This window comes from Pleurodeles waltl, chromosome 10, assembly GCF_031143425.1.
Source record: "Pleurodeles waltl isolate 20211129_DDA chromosome 10, aPleWal1.hap1.20221129, whole genome shotgun sequence".
NCBI lineage: Eukaryota > Metazoa > Chordata > Amphibia > Caudata > Salamandridae > Pleurodeles > Pleurodeles waltl.
Window position 1 is genome coordinate 103,450,506 of NC_090449.1, and position 19,514 is coordinate 103,470,019.

General features: G+C 42.8%; 1 protein-coding gene across 1 annotated transcript in view; it reads left to right on the top strand.

Moving 5' to 3' along the window:
• UNKL (unk like zinc finger) overlaps window positions 1-19,514 on the top strand; it is a 453,251-nt gene that overhangs the window by 89,218 nt on the left and 344,519 nt on the right. The window contains exon 3 of the mRNA XM_069209876.1: window positions 3,253-3,429. Coding sequence (XP_069065977.1) covers window positions 3,253-3,429 — 177 coding nt within the window. The remainder of the gene's footprint in view (window positions 1-3,252; window positions 3,430-19,514) is intronic.

The following is a 19,514-nucleotide window of genomic DNA, read 5'->3' on the forward strand; positions in this document are numbered from 1 at the left end:
TTCGTGCTCCATGGCAGCCATGGCCCTCACAGCACCAACAGTGCAAACTCCATCGGCGGTGTTGGAGCACTGGTCACATTGTTCACACGGTTACCTAATCAGAGTCATTTATTTTGGCTCTCCCCTTCACTCTCCATAGCTTTCCCAAAAACACTTATAATTGATAAATGCTTTACTAAAATAAAATAAAATAAATGTTTTAACAAAGAAATCTGCAACGCTCTTGCGGCACAGCGGGAGAGCCAATACTGCAATATTCAATGCACTCTGGAAAATGTGTAAGGCACTACACTGTCTAGGGGCTAATTTTTTGGTTGAGTACATTACTTTGTGCCATTCTGTTTTCATGTGGTTATGCCTTCTAGAGGCTATTTACATGGTTACATGACTATGTTTCCTACAAATGATATTTTTATTGTGGTGTTCTCTAGGGGCTGTTCTGAGCATTACAGTCCGCACACTACAATATTAGCTGCACTTGGTCGTTCCATAATGCTTTGCAGGACATTCTTTCACCAAACATTTTTGCTCATAACTCAGCCTGTGGTGTACCTAGGACAATGGGACCACCTTCAAACCGTTCACCACAACATGTTCTTTCTGTCTAGATTATCTCTGGGTCCCCACACTATGTTTGTGGAGACCCCAGCATAAAAACACCTCCCACCATTCAGTGTATTTTTAATCTCTCTCTTGGCTGGAACTTTTGTTTTACAACTGAGAGTAGTTTGTGTTTTAAGAGTCTTGTTTGTAATAATATTGCAGTAGGCCTGCTGCCCTTGAAAATGTGTAATGCACTACACTGTCTTAGGGCTAAATATATGGTTACACTGCAATACTTTCTGTCCTTTTCTTTCCATGTTGTGATGCCATCTAGGGGCTAACCTTATGGTAACCTGACCATGTTTCTTATAAATGCTATTTCTATTGTGGTGACCTCTAGGGGATGTTCTGAGTATTACAGTCTAATGCCAAGCGTTTATATTTCTATTGGGTTTATATGATAATTGTATATTTTTTTATTAATCTCTCCTTATTGCAATTATAATCATGATTCAGGCCAACTTATCATCCTTATTACACTATGACTGTTTGAACACTCTAGATATGTTTGGGTGACCGTTCTAGTTTATTTCTCTTGTTACTCCTCTGCGGCTGTCTTGTTTTGGGAATTGTTAGCCAGCCAGCAACTCTGATGGTTAGTGTGGTGAAAGTGGTATTTTATTGGAATTAGAACAGCAGATTTAAATTAGGTTGCTAAATGGCAACATTTTCATTTTTGTCTGCACATAGAGGGAAAAAGGTAAATGGAACTGCTTTAGTTATATGCACGTCCACTGGAATTATGTGGCAGGAAAAGACTAAATTATGAGACAGGGTTGACCAATTTATGTGGCAAGAAAAATCCTCTTATGAATTCACAACACCAACAGCTCTAACTCAAGCAAATGTGAGACCCCCTTGCATTGCAAATGCTTGTTTTTCAGAGGAGGCACCCCCCAAAACTGTTTTTTTGGAGAGTTTGGGTTGCCATTAAGTTTCTGTTTTCCGTTGAATGATTTGAAGTTAGAGTTTCACTCTCCAGCTACGCTTAGTTTCTGCGTGTCTGATTTGTCAGGAGAGTTTCAGCTTGGGTGAAAAAGATCCCTTTGAAAGGCTTCCAGAATGACTGCTTCCTGAAGAAAGTCTGCACAGATTGAAGAATACCCTACCGTATGCAAAACCATGCCATGTATACTTCTTTCTGATTATCGTATATCATTGTGCTCTGTATTTGAGTGCTCCTGGGCCTCCACCTCATGATAAAACCAACAGCCTTCTTTCTGTGTACCCATTCTGACACTAAGTAGAACTGTAACAGCTTGCTGTTCTCGAGACCTCTATTTCTGTCTTCAGCCAAAGTATGGGGAAAGACTGAACTCTGTGTACATCTAGGCACCCCATAGCTCAACCCAATTTTGGAGAGTGTAAAACTGCCTTATCCCGAGACTTTTTCTGGTCTGTGCCCACCACCACACGACTGTCCACACATTATTAAACCAAACTTCTAAATCTCACCAACCTAGCATTTAATGGCAAATTAAAACATAACCATCTGGTTCATATTTACAAGTGAACATTGCAAGACAGTATACGAGTGTATCAAAATACTTGAAGAAAATACTTGCACTTGCCCTACATCAGTGATTCCCAACCTGTGACCTGGGGACCCCTGGGGGTCTGTGAAGCCTCCTCAGGGGGTCCGCGACTGCTTATAAAATTAAATAATATTAATAGATTAGGTCCCCAGCTTCCAGTAATGACTCTGTGGGGGGGGAACCCCAATTACAATAATGATTTGTGGGGGTCCCTGGGTTCCAGTAATGATTTGGTGGGGGTCCACAAAAGTCAAAATGTTGGGAATCACTGCCCTACATAGTTTCATATGCATGCATTTTTCTTTTGAGCTCTGCTTGCACGGTTTTGAAAGATTGGTTTTCAATGTTAAATCCCAATTGTTAAACATCCATCTCTTATTTAGATTAGTAAAGCACATGCTGCTGGTAGAACTATTGATGTAACATATAAAAAGCAGCCTTCATGGTACTTTACTAAAGGAAGAGAAATAGCAATGTAGATGTGTAAAACCGGGCTTCAAAAGATATCTTAGCTACAGCACCATTGTAGTTGTCCATAATGGGACATGGAGACTAGAGGTTAAAATGTCATCCGTGCAGAGGGTGAAGCACCTTGCGTGGGCCCTTGATCACAAGAAATCCATTTATCTACACCAAGAGAATAACTAAAAAAAACACCATACTGATTGAAGTGTTTTCCAATGATAATTAGGAAATGGTTAGAGGATAGTGAACAGAGCAATGACATGAGTAGCACACTTAATTTGAAAAGTATTGTAATAGATGCACACATTTACTAATTACTTAATAGAATATGCAGTTTTTGTGAAGCCACCAGACATACTTTTTGAGAACAGCTTGGTGGCATTTAGAGTTTTGTAGAAAAAATCTGATGCATTCTCAAACATGATGTATGGCTCTCTGCTCTCATTTTTGTTGTTTGCAAGCCACAGCAACTTTCCAGAGCAGTATGCTAACTGTATGCAGCGGGTGAGATTTGAGAAAGGAGAACGAAGGTTTATAAATAATAACTACTTGCACAAGGCCACCACTTTAATAAAATAATACATTCTGATGTATTTGTCCATATTGATTTTTCAGAATAAAGTGAATATATAAGTTTTCTCTTTTGCAGTTGTCCTTATTTGCACCGTACGACAGGGGACACTGAAAGAAAATATCACCTAAGGTATTACAAGACTGGCACATGTATCCATGAAACAGATGCTCGTGGACATTGTGTTAAGAATGGACTACATTGTGCCTTTGCTCATGGTCCTCATGACCTGAGGCCACCAGTATACGATATAAGGTAATTTTATTGTCTCATTTATTTTAAATTGACATTAATTTTTCTAAGCAGCTTTTGTCTGTGTTGAGTGATACTGGGAAGCTGTATGAATTTTAATTATCGTTACTTAAGCACTTAAATGTGTCATATGTTATAAGTCTGGTTGCTAATGATATTGCAGACAAAAGGCCTCCATTCATCTGCTTGGATTTTCACTTTCAGTAAAATAAAAAAAAGATATTCACAGGTTTGTATAGAACATCATAATTGATGATCCTTATTGTAGATGAAATTGCATTTCCATATTGGAAGTAACCACTTCACCTCCAGATTAAATATTTTCCACTTTAAGTTGACTCTTGTGGAGTTTGGAGTCCTCCATTTCATTTGAATGTATTGCAAGTAATTCCTCAATTAAAGTGATTTAGTGATTGTGAGGGTATGTTCCGGTGTTTTGTGAGTGGAGCCTTGTCAACCTTTTTATGTATTTTTATATTTTACGATTTTGTGTGTAGTGCATGTACAGGACACTGAGAAAAAGTGCTCAATATTGAATTTTCCACACATCAGAAATTGATGCATCACAGGCAAGAGCTGTGATGTTGTTTCTTATATTGGTGCTGGAGTGTCTTTCAATACTTTTCTGGAGGGATTTGCTTTGGTTGGTTTATGTTTAATCTTTTATCTCCCTGATTCATTTATGAAGCATTATCACCTTTGGAAAGTAAATTGTCTTTATGGGACAAAGTGGGTTTGCTTGAACATTCATTGAGAACATTATAAATGTCTTTTTAATGTGTGGAGTGGCAGGTTCCTCTCCGATGTTAACCTATCCCTCAGGAATTGGAAGATTTTCCATCACTACTCATGGCTAGACTGCAAAGACTTGGCTGACAACAAATGCTCCTTAATTTATACAATGGAACCTAAAGACTGTTGAACTCTGTTGGAAACTGTGGAGGCCTCTAGCTCAGTTGAACACTTTAATTATTGCAAGCCACCAATCGCCTAATGTGACAGTTTTAAGATTTCCAGAAGCTTTACCTTAACTGCATTAACCTTGTAAAGAATGGGCCTTAATGAGTTAATTTCAAAGCTTACAAAATTTGATGACTCTACTTATCTGCAAAGAGTCTTATTCCCATATATCCAGTAAAATAACATTATTTTTAGTCCCAGCTTTAAATAACCAATGTCTCTTTTAAATATCTTTTAAGATGAAGCTTTTATGCTATTTCCTTATGTATATATTATTTTAATATTAGTTCAAATACATACTCGTACCCATTGTACTCATAGATCATCTTGATTTAATATTTTTTAATCATTCCCTGATTTATGCAGATAATACTCAGACTAGGCGAAACAAACACCTTGCTCTACTGTAGTTGATGAGTTAATAACTGGATGCTGGACAACAAATGCCCATTGAACTTAGTGAAAAAGACAAAAACGTCCTCTCCTACGCTGATGAAGCCCAACTTATCTCCTTCCTGACAGACAAGACGAACCCGACCAGAGCCAACTTCACCAGTTGCATGACCATTGTAGCAGATTGGATGCGAAGCCCAACTTATCCTCTCCCTGACATACAAGACAAACCCCACCACCGCCAAATGCACTAGCTGCATGACCATTATAACAGATTGGATGCGAACCATTGTAGCAGATTGGATGCTTCCAGATTGGAAGCTCAGCTTCGACAAGACAGAAGTACTGGTCTTTGGCAACAAAACCTCCCCATAGGATTCCATCTGGTGGCCAGCTGGTGGCCATCGGAGTTAGGACTAACACCCACAGACCACACAAGAAATCTAGGAATCATCCTAGATGACAAACTCAACATGACTACTCAAGTCAGGGCAGTGTGAATTCACCTCCTTCCACATCTTACGCATGCGGCAAACGATCTTCAAATGGGTGCCTCAGAACACCAGGTGACCTGTCACACAAACTCTCATCACCAGCAGGCTGGATTAGGGAGCACTCTGTAGTGCCGAATCTCCAAGCAACTCCTACACAGACTTCAAACCAGCTAGAACACAGAACACAAGGCTCATACTCGACCTCCTATGCTGCAGCCACATGACACCGTACCTTAGGACACTTCACTGGCTCCTCATTCGCAAGTGCAGCCAATTCACACTTACCATGCACACATACAAATCACTAAGCAACACAGAATCAGAATACCTGAACAGCTGCACACACTTTCACCAACCCACCATACACCTACTATCTGCCTCACTCTCAGTTACACACATGCCCCACATCTGCAAAAGCACAAATGGAGGTCGCTCATTCTCCTACATCACACCCAAGACATGGAACAACCTCTTTCAACACATCTGAGTCTCCTCCCACTTATTGAGTTATGCAAGAAGCTGAAGACCTGGATCTTCATATAAGCACCCAGGGACTGCACACCTACAAACTTTGCCGGAGCGCCTGGATACCCTGTAGGGTGATTTGTGTGCTATACAAATCAGCATACACAGCCTAACACAATGCCCCAATCCTTGCCATAACTGTGTTGAACCTGGCCCTTTTTGCAGGGTTTTTTTACAAACGTTTTGCCTTCTTCCTCCTATTTCTTTCTGACCTGTTTTTGTTGGCTTCAGACTCTGGGCACTTTACCACTGCTAACCAGTGCTAATGTCCATATGCTCTGTATCTAAAATGTTTTGGTGATTGGTTTCTCCATGAATGGCGTCTTTGATTTACTAGTAAGTCCCTAGTACAGTGCACGGTGTGTGCCCAGGGCCTGTACATCAAATGCTACTAGTGGGCCTGCAGAACTAATTGTGCCCCTCACCTGAGTAGTCCTGTAAATATGTCTCAGACCTGCCATTGCAGTGCCTGTGTTCACCATTGTAAACTGCCATTTCGATCTGGAAAGTGCACCCACTTGCCAGGCCCAAACCCTTCCCTTTTATTAACTGTAAGTTACCCCTAAGTTAGGCTCCAGGTAGTCCTATGGGCAGGGTATAGCATATTTAAAAGGTAGGCCATGTAATGGTATGTTTTACATGTCCTGATAGTAAAATACTGCTAAATTCGGGTTTCCCTATTGCAATGCCTTTTTCTCCCATAGGGTAATGTGGGGATTGCCTTGAAATATCTTTGAAGTGTAATTTCCCATTGGGAACAGATAGAGATGTGTAGTTTAGGGTCTCTGAACTCACAATTAAAAAAAAAACAACAAAAAAAAAAAAGCATATTTTGCTGAAGTTGTTTTTTGAATTGTAAGTTTGAAAATGCCACTTTTAGAAAGTGGGCATTTTCTTTCTTAACCAATCTGTGCCTTTGTCTGCTGAATACACACCTGGGTCAGGATGAGAGTTGAGCTGTTTGTGCATTCACTCTACACAGTCACACAGAGGAAGCTGAGGTATGCCCTACATATCCTGTTGGCCCTGCACCGGGCTGATGGGTCTTCCTTAGCTAGAATGGTGGTAGAAGCTGACACTTGCATCTGAATAGGACTCTGCGTGTCCTCACACAAAGCAGTCTCCAACATCCTGGAGTGTGTCTGGGGCCAGGGCACAGAAAGACAGTGTCTTGTGCAGTACAAAGACTTCTCTTTGAAGTTTGCCTATTTCAAAAACAGAAATGGGTATAATTACTGAACCTCTGATACCACATAGTTAGAATCCTTCTGGACTGAGGAACTTCTGCCAGGAGGAATAGCTGGATGCTGTAGGAAGGACTGCCACTCTGTCTTTTGCCTTTCTGTACTGGCCTGCTGCTTGCTGCTTCTGTCCTAGGAGTGAAAGGACTGGCATTTGCTTTCTACATCCTCCTTCCAAAGGTTATCCAAGGGCTTGGACTGAGCTTGCCTCCTGTTAAGAAGTAAGACTTCATCTGCCAGTGCCTGGGCACTTCTGCTGAGAGTCCTGACCTACCAAGTGGTGCCAACTCCGATTCCTGAAACGTTGAAAGTGCAAGCTGGTGATCTGAAGGAGAAAAACCACGTATCAACGTACTGCACCAGAAGAATTGATGCAGTGCCTGTCTCGCGACTGGAGAATCGACGCAGCGCCTGTCTCGCAGCTGCAGAATCGTCACAGCGCCTGTTTCACCGCATGTCTGGATTTTCCACACATTGTCCCTGGGTGCCTAATTTTTTTTTCAACCCTGCCCTGCATTAAGGAACCAAGGCCACGTGTCCAAAATTCAATGCACCGCCTTTCCTGCAAGGAAAGAATCGCTGCATTACCCTCCCTGCCATTTAGGAACACATGCATCATCTCGCCTGCGAGGAAAGAATCAACACATCACCTCCCTGTGCAGGAAGGAACCGACGCATCGCTTTGCTTTTCCGGCGCCCTGTGCCCCGCACGCCTTTTTTTTTTTTTTGACGCATCCTTGGGTACTTTTTCCTAAAGAGATACATCCAAGACTTGCTTACACTTTTAAAAAGTGATATCTTTACAAGTATATGCTGGATTTTTGTTGTTTTGTTCTTGTTTTACTCAGGTAAATATTGGCTATTTCTCTAAACTGGTGTGGAGTCCTTTTGTGGTGTTTATACCCTGTTTGTTTGTGTGTGTGTGTGTGTGTGCACACACAAATACTTTACACATTGCCTCTCCGATTAGCCTAACTGCTTGAGTCAAGCTGCAGTGGGGGGGAGCAGGAGTTATCTTAGCTGTGTATCTCCCTTACTCTGTCTATAGTGAGTGTCCCTACTTGGAAAGGGTACAACCCACTGCCAACTACAGACCACATTTCTAACAAACTTAAACACTCATCAGCAACAACTTAAATGTTTTTGGCATTCATGTACTTCAATGTCCATGATCCATATAAAGATGTGTGTGCTGTCGGTGGATTGCTGACGAAGGGAGGTCGTCACTGGACCCAATGGACACCGGACAGTGGCTATGGGATAGAGGTAAGTCACACACACCCTGTACCTCAGCCATATGTGTCCCCCTGCACAACACCCTACACATCAGAACGCATACACACTTGTATCCATTAGCATTCCACCACAACACAACATGCACATGCCGATAACACACATTGAAGTACATCCATGACACAAAATTCACACACTATTGACACTGCACACACGAGCCAGCCACATCTACCAGCACAATAACAAACACATCTACATAAACACAAACACACGCATGCACAACTACACACATCACTACAAGGACTGCCACACACCTACTCACACAACAACTCATCTGAATGCTGCCCACTGCAACACAACACAATATACACAACAGCATCAAAGCCAATGCAAGAGGCACACAACCACTTCACCCACTCCAGCTCCCTCCACCTCAACCAGCCAATCGCATCGCACACACACACACACACACACACACACACACACACACATACACATACTGACACACATACACAACTGGAAGCACAACATGTTGTTAAAGGTCTACTTGCAATGTGCACGCATGAAAACTGTTTTTGTGATGCCATCATTCATTTGGCAATTAATACTGACACCAAAATTACAGTTGTGGGTGTGTGTGATTTACCAGTGTGTCCCCATTCATGTCCGACCCAATCGTGTCCCCGACATATGCATGTCACAGTAATTAAAAAAAATTACTGTGACATGTATATGACTGCAGCAGCCCAAGCTCATATGTGCTGCCCACACAATGTACACAGGCAGTGCGGGTTCCCTACCTTGGAGTCCGATGGCAGCTGTGGTGGGGGCATGTTTTTTCCATGGTAGCGACGGATGGTGTTCTCCAGTGGAAAAAGGAAGTGGAATGGGGGGTGGGTGGTTGTAAGTTTTCACCCTATCCCTCTCCCTTTCCCCCCCCCCCCCCAATCCGCTTGCTCCGATGTGGAGGTCAGACTGCCACAGTTGGCTTGGTAGTAAGGCACATAAAAATCTGCAAAGTGGTAAAGGTGGCTGGAGTCCCGCCGTCTGCTACCATTTCTTATGGCACCGTCTGCAGGACTCCGGTGGGCTGTCGCCTACGGGACCGCCAACATCTAACTCTAGTAGCCGGACCGCCAAGGTGACGTACAGGTTTTTAGTTGGAAAATCAACGGCGGTACCATTACCTCCAACATGTAAATCAGTCCCTAAATGTTGGTGGAAGGACTGTCGGTTCTACACAATGAGGAGCTCATCATCTGCGTATAGAGATAATTTGTCTTCATGTCCACTCGGCCACCCAAACCCATCCACTTGTGCGTCTCTTCTGATTGCATGTCGGTACCATCTCCATTGTTCTGCTCTCGACTGACGTGTGTAGCCTGTATAAGCACCACTTTTTCTTTTAGTTCTGGGCCCTCCGACTCCGATCCAAAGCCATCTTTTGTCTCTTATGAGATCCTTTTACACTGAGTGCTAGGGAAATGTCTCCCAAAACGACAGGTTTTAAACCCTGTATTCTGTAACCTATCCTAATACGATTTGCCTGTGGTGCCTGGGTTCGAGTCATGACTCCAAGGCCTGCAGTGAACGTGAAGACCATACGGTACCGCAGCATAAGACTTCATGTCATGACTGGTCTAAGGCCAAGGGTTGGTCTCACTTCTGTTCCCAGTCCAGGAGTTGGAGGAACCCATTGGAGCACTGATAATAAGAAGTCTTACTGTTCTGTAAATTGGACTCTATCCATTAATAAGATCCAAAGTCTAGGAGTCTGTACGCTGCTCAAAGTCAATTTACTGTTGGGGCTCCAAGTCTTGGGCGCCAACAGCCTCAAAAATAACTAATGTCAGTGCGCAGGTGTGGCCTATATATGCTCTACAGACTAACCAGGTACACTGTTCTGCAATGTGTGTTGCCTCAAAATATATTAATTGAGAACATATAGGTTACCAAAAGCATTTGCCGTATTAGGAGCAAGTGCCTTCACCCACCATTAAGTGGCATGCTTCATCATCGTGCTTTGCTTCTCACTGGTCAGCGTTGCATGCCTGACGGCCCCTACAGGGGTGGGGTGGGGTGGGGTGGGGGGCTCTTTGCCGTAGAACTTTTGTGAAGATGATTCTAATCTCAAGCCTATATTTTTGATTGAGTGCACCTATATAGGCTCTGCACTCATTTGTGGAGCAGAACGGGGTCAGTGCAGATCCTTTCAGCGCCACCTATGTGCTTAGGGAGGTATTACTGAAACGTTTTGAGATCCAGTCTTGCATCTGAGGATTTTTCAAAACATGAAGAATCTGCGGTTAGATAGTCTCTTCCAGAAAGAGCGTTAGTGAAGGTAAGTAGCTTGTTCGAACCTTGCAATAGGCCTCCTCTCTTCCATAAGCTGGGGAAGTATTTTTTTGATATAACGCTTTATGGTAGGTGGTGAAAACCTCAGCTACGTCAGTTGATTCTGTGATCAACTGGATATTGACTGCAACGTCTATTGGGGATAACCAGTAGAGCGGTTCACCCTTCCTTGTTTCCCAAATCATACTGTGTATATCTAGAGACTTTCCATGCCTTTTTAACTGTTCATATATTTTTGTTTGAGCTTGCGTCTAAACTTCCCTAGCTGTCCATCATCAGGGTCTATGAGCCCCCCCTCCATTGGTCCTTTCTCAAGGGATAATATCTGAGCCTCGCTGTATGCAATCTGATTCTGTCTGTCCCTCTGCTATGCCCCAACCTGCTAACCACAGTTTGGAACTTCTTACACAGGGTAGTGGGGGATGTCACTGATGTGGCATTAACCCCAAAATATACCTTTATTGTGTCATGTATTCTGTCACTTGGGAGGTCATCTTTCAGCCATCACCCAATGAAGCATCAAATACCCTGTGGGCCCTTGATGTGCTCCCACTAACTAAATTGTTATTGGTACACGGCCAGATGGTCCCTGAGGCAAAATGTGGGAGCCTGCTACTTCTCTAGCCTTACCCTTTGGTACAAATAGGTAATCAAGACAAGTCAGATTTGTGAGGGGCAGGAAAGTATGTAAGCTATCTTTGTTGTGTGGTTTTGCCACCATGCAGCTCTCACACCCACGATCTCACCCATTTGCTAGGGCTGAGGACCTTTTCACAGGTGCCTGTATGTCCCCATCAGGGTTTTATTTACTATAATATTGAAATCTCCCACCTAATATTAACATCCCACAGGGGAGTGGAGTGATGTAGTATCCCTGGCAGCAACCGTAGGGCACCAACCTCTAAGGTGGGGAGGGCAACATAAATACTTCCCACTGTCTGCACCACACATCCTAGTGTACCCCCTAGGATAACATATCTATTTAGCCCGTCCGTCTTGACCTTTGAGACCACTAAAAGGAATGATTTATTCAAAGGGATCGCAACCCCACAGGAACCTCTAGTGAATCCTGCATGGCATGAAAGACTCTGGTATAACCATATCGCTCTAGAAAAGCACATTTGTTGCCCATAAGATGGGTCTGTTGTAGTAGATGCATTTCTGGGGCTAGGAGCTTGATGTGTGCCATAATCTTATCATGTTTAATTTTGTTATAAAGCAGGCCACTAACATTACAAGTCAAGACTTTATATTTACCTTAGGCCTTGCTCATGGTCATCCAATATCTTGCATCTATTAGTCAAGAGTTTGGCTAGATTGCCTCCCACTGCCTTATAAGAATTATATGTTCTTAGACAACCCCCCAATTGCTACCTGCTACCCTTTTTAACTTGAAGCATCTGTGGAGCCTATATAGAGTTCCCCTACAATACTACCCCCTCTCTAGACTTCACAAGCACCCATCCTGTGTATCTGCGTAGAATAGTCAAGTAGAGTCTGATGCGCTTTGATGCACGTTATTTCTGTGAAGGTACTGTGTTATCTTCTTCTATGTCTGTATCTGTGGAGTTTTTCTCTGGTTCCCCCTCACCCCACCTCGAAGATGGCTGCTTCGTTATACATGATATCCGTCGTAGTCTTTGGCAAAGTCTGCAGCACCTCACTGGCGGGGTAAAGAAATGTATATTTTATATCCGTGGCTCCAAAGCTTTTCCTCCACAAGATCACAGGACTTGTTCTGTGTCTGCACTAATTTAGTGTAACCTTGGAATACAGAGAGCTTCTGGGAGTCGTGGAGTACCTTTCCCCTCTTCCAGACAACTTGGAGGACAAGGGTAAATATGTTGGTGCAAGTCCACCCAGAATTCCAGAGAGCCCACAACAATCTTCAAAGTGTTACAGCTAGTGCGACAAGGATAACCACCTAATACCCTTTCGAGATTATGGAACGGAATCCCAATGAGTGATCAGTCTTTCACTATAAGCACAAAAAGAGGAATGTTTGTATTTTTTCTGATGAAATGTGAACAAAATGTTCTTTATTTACTTCAGTTCACATATTCTGTGACATCAGAAGCCAACACTTGTTTCATAGAGGCCAATCAGTCCCCTATACTTCTTCAGAGCTGAATAGTCAAAATAACAGTGCAAATCAAACAGATTCAGTCTGTCAGATCAAATAGGACATAAAAGTCTCAAAGCATAATAAATAAATCATACCACTCAATGTAACAATGAATGGGCCGTCAAGGGGGCCTTGAAACAACATCAACCAACATCAGTATACACCTGGTCACTACATCTACCAAATTGTGTGTTCTCAATTGAAACATTGAGTGATACAATTTATTTATGATGCTTTGGCATGGTTATGCCCTATTTGTTCTTACCTTACAGATTGAATCTGTTTGATTTGCATAGTTATTTTGACTGTTCAGCACTGAAGAAGAACATTTATTGACTTCTGGTGTCAAGGACTATGTGAACTGAAGAAAATAAAGAATGTTTTGTTCACACTACATCAGAGGAATTAGAGTATTCCTCATTTGTGCTCACAGTGGAAGACTGACAACTTTAAGGTTGAGGTCTCTTTGTCTAATGTTGAAAAATAAGACTATCATGGATCAGTGTGATGCCACCAGAGACTGTTTCTTATGCAATGCATGATGTCCTCATTCTTTTAAGAAGCCGGAGGAGAGCAATTCTACTTGGAGTAAGGATCTGAGCAAAGTCTCCAAGAACTGTTCTGGGCACTGTCCTGCTACACCCTCAGGAAATCCAAGGAAACAAAGGTTGTGCTTAGATCGCCCTCTGCCCCCTCAGTTTTTGCAATCATCTCCCTTGCAATAGATGCCAGTTTTTGTACTGTTTTTCAGAGATCCTTTATGGTGTCTTTTAGTGGCACCACCTGGGCCTCCACCTCCATTACATAACCTGTAGTCTTATGTAGGTCTTGCCTTTGGAGTGCCTTGTCCGATCCGACCTCACCTATCTTAGTTTCTAGGGTAGGCATGAGAACTGGGTGACTTGTAGGATTATATCTATGCCCAGATGGATAATTTCCCCAGTTGTTTACCAGTGCGCCCATTCTGCTCCTTCTTTAGGAGTAATTTATCAGGGAGAGGAATGGGCTTGGCAAAAATCTCCATTTTCCCCTTCTTTCGCAGGCCTCTATCATTAGCCATTGTGAAGGCAATAGTATGGTCATAGACACGTGGGGATTGTTGGTGCTCAAGCTCACGTAGTACAGAGCCTACCCAGCTAAACCACACCCCGTGGGTGTGAATTGTAGTTGGTGCGTGTAGACTGTGACTGCCTCGACGGCAATAAAGCCAAAGTCCCCAACTAGATACCGTATGGATGGTGGCTCAAAAGATGCAGGGGCTGATGGTATTTGGCCCAGAGGTGTCTCCAGTTCTTTAAGTCTGTGTGGCTCATCCTGTTCAGTATATATCGATGCCAGCTCAGTTTCTCTTCCAGTGTTCAGTCCACTACACCCCTCCAACAGGTGGTAAGAAAAGGGAGCCAAGCCGTTGACAGTCCCGAATGCACCCTGGTAGCTCTTTCTTTCAGTCTTAGAGCCTTGAATAATATCCTGCAGGGCCAGCCACTGCTGCAGACAGCATCAGATTCTTAATCTGAATGCATGGCAAGAGGTCCTCAGGTCAGTGCCGTTTCACCATATGTCCAGTGGTGATAATATACCAAAGTGTTATTCTGTATCCCTAGTAATTCATCAGCCCCAACGCTCACAATCAGAAGTGTAAGTAGGCCTCCAGTGCCGCGGGTACCTCCCTGCAGCCCTAGAGTCCCAGGAGGCCAGCTCCTCTGCACTGCTGTTTTTAGAAGGGCCCCTCGTGCAGCCCTGTCACAAGACTGCTATCTTGGTTCAAGTTGCTGCTCTGTTTGGGGTCCAAAGTCCTGCATCAGGTTGAGTCATTACCATCAGGCCCTCACAGCAATCACTTTCAGGGGTCACGAACCCCCCAACTCCACCGAGTGGTTGGTAATCATCCTTCAGCTCAGGATTGTGCAGGATATCATCAGACTGGTGTGGAAGCGCTCCTAAATGGCATCCGACCATCTTGCATGTCAACCACTTTTTTGACACTCGAGTCTCCCGACCACTGCAACATTAATAGATCAGATTCGCCTTTGATATTTGTAAACATTAGAACATCGCTACCTATTTGTTTAATTCTGGATCACATTTTCTTTTCCGAACAAAGGGGATTGATGTCTCTCTTTTAATTATTATTATTATTATTATTTTTTTTTAAATTATTATTGTGTTTCCTTCCGTCACCTTTTCTTCTGCTCGACGGGCTCTGTTTGATAAGTGTCCTTTATGTGCTGGAAGGAAGTCTTGAAGAAATGAGCACACAGTTTTTGTTGTATTTTGTCTTGAAGTCTTTAACAGTGTTGAGCTGTGAGACATGATCTAGAGATGCCATAAGAATGTTGAAAGATGCAGCCATTCTAAGGGCTACCTTTGGGCATCTTAAGATAGAAAAAGTCCATTGTTGACATTCCTGCTATCATTGGGGATTGAGAACCCCCCTGCTTCCCAAAAATATGTTCCACATTGAGCCACCTTTTGCCTTTGATGCCTGTCTTTAGATCTGGGGCTTTGCCATTTAACTTGGTCGTGTTCATCTGCCATTTACTGTGAACTTGCTTGATCCATAGTTGAGTGTATATTTGTAAGCCACCATTATCCGGGAGTGGAGTGATGAAGAGAAAGAAAAAGGCATCTCTATCATCAGGGCACAAGGAACCACCTGCTAAGCTCCCGATACTCGACCTCTGAGGGAGACTACCCTCCTCTGTACCTTACTATTATAGCTACACCCAGCGGTTGTGTCCACACCACAAGAATGGACTTGGAAACTCCACACCTTTCAGAAAGATGACACAGGCATTTCACACTGAATTAAATACCAGGTAACAGCAATGTTTCAGACTCTATCCACAAAACTATGCCAGGCAGCAACATTTCTTCAAGCAACACTTTTTACAGCCTCCCTTGATCATTACAGCTATACTTTTCCGCAACTTGATGAAACACTACGCATCTCTTCTTGTTAAGGAGTGCAGGTAGGATTTTCAAGAAATACTTTGAATTTTAGTTTGTATCAAGGTAGCATCTCTGCTAATATTTAGCCTAAATTTTAAGCTCATTGTTATAGCTTTGAGCGGATGTATAGACTCTTCCGGCAAAAAGTATGTGAGACAGCAACTATATCGCTGTAAGTGCCTGTATCAAATGGCCTCCTTGAGCATCTATATATGCACGTATCAATGTGCTGTTTATATAGAGAAATTCTGTCCAAAAATGAGTGATTGGATGGTTAGCTTGTGTCTTAGACCGGAAGGGAGTTGTTAATACGTTGTGATTTTGTGTTCTTTAAATAGGTGTGTCTGTAGTTCATTTCTAAATTGGAGCACCATGGAACAGTCCTGATGGATATGAGGATGTTGTTCTGGATCCTTGGCACACAGATAAAGAAGATCTGATGTTTTTTTTCCCTTCGTTTTTGCAGTTTTTTGTCACCATTCTTTTGGTGTTCTGACTGTTGGTATGTTGAGAGCAATCAGTAATGATGAGCTTGTCAGCCATATAGATGGGGTGTAGAGAATGCTGCTTGTTTTGAAGAAGGCTGCCAAGAGGAGCCATTAGTGTTTCATAATGATGAGGCTGATCTGCTCATATATTTTTTTCAGGCCCATAATGAGGCATAATGAAGATGCCTTTAAGTGGAGAAGATTGTGAATTCTGGGAGGCCATGGGGCAGAGTGTTGCTATTATCCTGATGCAAGAGTGCGAGGCCTTGACTTGAAGTACACTAAGCTTTCTCTGATTTGTAGCATTTTCATTCTTTCTCCTTAGAGATGTCAGGATGACTTTAAAGAAATCTTTTGGATTTCACTTTGGATCAAGTTAGCATGTCGACACAGGAGTTAGTTGAGCATTTGGCCCTTGGTTCATGCCAATGTGCTGTCTGGAAGCATTCCATATGATCTGACCTTACATCCTTAATTTTAAAATGTCCAACAGAAGATTAAAGCTATTTTTTGCCCCAAAACATCATCTTTGGATCTCATGTGGAAGAGGAGATTTAGAAATGAAAACTGAATCTCAACACTGGTCAGGCATAGGAATAAATTGTTAAGGTGAAAGAATCCTGTCAGTTAAAATTACTTGGGTCAAGAAGAATAGCCACTTTGCTTGCATGAGGTGGGTAGATATATTGTTTGACTTGCCATAGTTTCCTTTCACACGACATGAATTTCTATGAAAGCTTGTCAGAACTGGATAGAGTAACCATATTATCAGGGTCATCTCTACAAAAAGATGACCAACCGTAAAATTCAAAAGTTTGGTTCACCTCTAAAAATCCTAGACAGATAGTGTAAAGTTGTTTGCAGGTTTGTTGACCTGAGAGAGTGAATCGATAGTACGGCTGGTGAACAGTTAGCCACACACTTGATTTGCTTCTAAAAGGCTTTATGAAGTTAGCCACATTTAAGCCACCACAAAATATAATCATCCAAAAAGAAAAAGGGCATACTAGCAAAATGGGCCCCAGTAAACTCTCTGCAATTTTTTGTCTGCGTTGCTGTACTTTAATCTGAGAGGCATTTTAATTTGTTTGAGAAATGAGAAATGGTTTGATGGGTTTTGCTTGTTAACTGCTTGCCGTCCTCAAGAATACCACTTGTGTCCCAGAGGAGATCAGAATGTGCAGGCTTCAGTACAAACATGTGATTTCCATGAGGAAATACAGCTAGTATCGGGAATGACACCTCCCCATTTTGGAAGACAGTGAATGTATTCTATTTTAGGGATGGCCACAGTGCAGTTACCGATTGTCTCTATTCTTTTTGAAGAATGAGTAACACACTTTTCCAATGTCTGTAAATGCCCTGCCATAGACCTCTCCTGTTGGTACAAGAGAAATCTACGGCAAACTAACTTTCAGCTTAGTAGAAGTAACCACAGATATTTTACGCAGCCCACAGAACAATGCGCCAGGCCCTGACTGGGTCTCTGTGGACATTTTTAGGGAACCTGTTGATATTTGGTCCCCTCTGTTTGTTAATGTTCTGAGGAGTGCAGCTCTAAGAAGACCTCCACAGGTGTGTTAGAATGTGATCATTGTCTCTGTGCTTAACAAGTGTTGGCAAAGCCAATAGGTTGCGCCTATGCATGAGCTATTGGCTTTGCCAATGTGTTTTAGCCATGTTGTTCACTAGTGTGGCTGCTGTTCAGCATGGCTGAAAGGTAGTGGCATAGAGTAGAGTGGCGTGGAGTGTCATAGAGCGGAGTGGCGAAGAGTAGTGTGTTCTAGAGTGGAGTGTCAGAGAGTGTTGTACATTGGAGTGGCATAGTGTGTAGTGAGAGTGGTGTAGAGTGGACTGGTTTAGAGTGCACTGGCATAGAGTGTTGCAGAGTATAGTGGCGTGAGCGCAGTGGCATTGAATTCAGCAATGTACAATGCAGTGTCGTAGAATGCAGTGGCGCAGAGTAGAGTGCAGTGGTGCAGAGTGGAGTTGGCATAAAGTTGAGTGATGCCGAGGGCAGTGATTTAGAGTTGAGTGGCATAGAGGGCAGAGTAGAGTTGTGGCACAGAGTGCAGTGGCGTAGATTGGTGCAGAATAGAGAATAATGCCATATAGTGCAGTGGTATAGAGTACAATGGCATGGTGTGGAGAAGTGAAGAGTAGAGTGGCATAGAGTTCAGTGGCATAGAGTAGAATGTCAGGGTGCAGTGGTGTGGAGTAGACTGGCATAGAGAGCAGTGGTGTAGAGTACAGTGATGTTGAGTGCATTGGTTTAGAGTGTAGTGATTAAGAGTGGAGTGGCGTAGAGTGCAGTGGCATCAAGAGATTTTTTCTGAGTAGATTGAAGTGGCATAGAGTGGAGTGGTGCAGGGTAGATTGCAGTTACATAGAGTGGCATAGAGTTTAATGTTCTAGAGTAAAGTGGTGTAAAATGCAGTGGTGCAGAGTAGATTAGAGTGGCATACAGTGGATTGGTGTAGAGTGCGGGAGCATAGAGTTGAGTGTTACAGAGTAAAGTGTATTGGCATAGAGTGCAGTGGCGAAGAGAACAGTAGTGTAGAGTGAAGTTGTATAGAGTAGATTGGTTGGCCCAAACTGGTGTAGTATAGTGTACAGTGGATTAGAGTAAAGTGGCGAAGAGGGCATTTGCATAGAGTGGTACATGGTAGAGTAGAAAAGCGTAGTGTGCAGTGGTGTGGAGTGGAGTGGTGTGGTGTAAAGTGTAGTGGTGCAGATTAGAATGCAGTGGTGTGGAGTGACATTATGTGGTGGTACACTGCCATTACAGATAGCACATTTTCAATTGAAATGACTATTACATTTGGACAGACATACAGCTTTACTAATAAAACTATACAGGGCACAGAGTAAAAGGTGTGGAAGTTACATCACCTATTCTAATGATTCGTTTTGATCATATTAAAGTATTTGTTTCCAACACACTTCAGAAATAACAAAACGTGTTTCATTTGTGCGTTCATAATTCTGATACATTCTGAAATACTTACACAGTTCATTCAGTTCAGAAAATTCTCTGTTCAGTGGCTTGTGTGGCTCTAGATACACATGCTGTGCATACTTCTGCCATTTATTGTTGAATCCGGACATATACAAGTTGTTTTTCTTTGAAGAAGTTGTCAGAGTTACGAGTTAAAGTGACCCCTCCTTTCGGTGACACTACACATGGTCATCGACTCCATTGTTAGATTGTTTTCTTTTTGCCATCGAGTTCGGACATGTTCGTCATTGCTCCGGTTCAAGATCGCCTCGGGCCCCCTTTGGAATAGTTGTAACTTTTATATTCATTGGTGTTGTTTTCGAT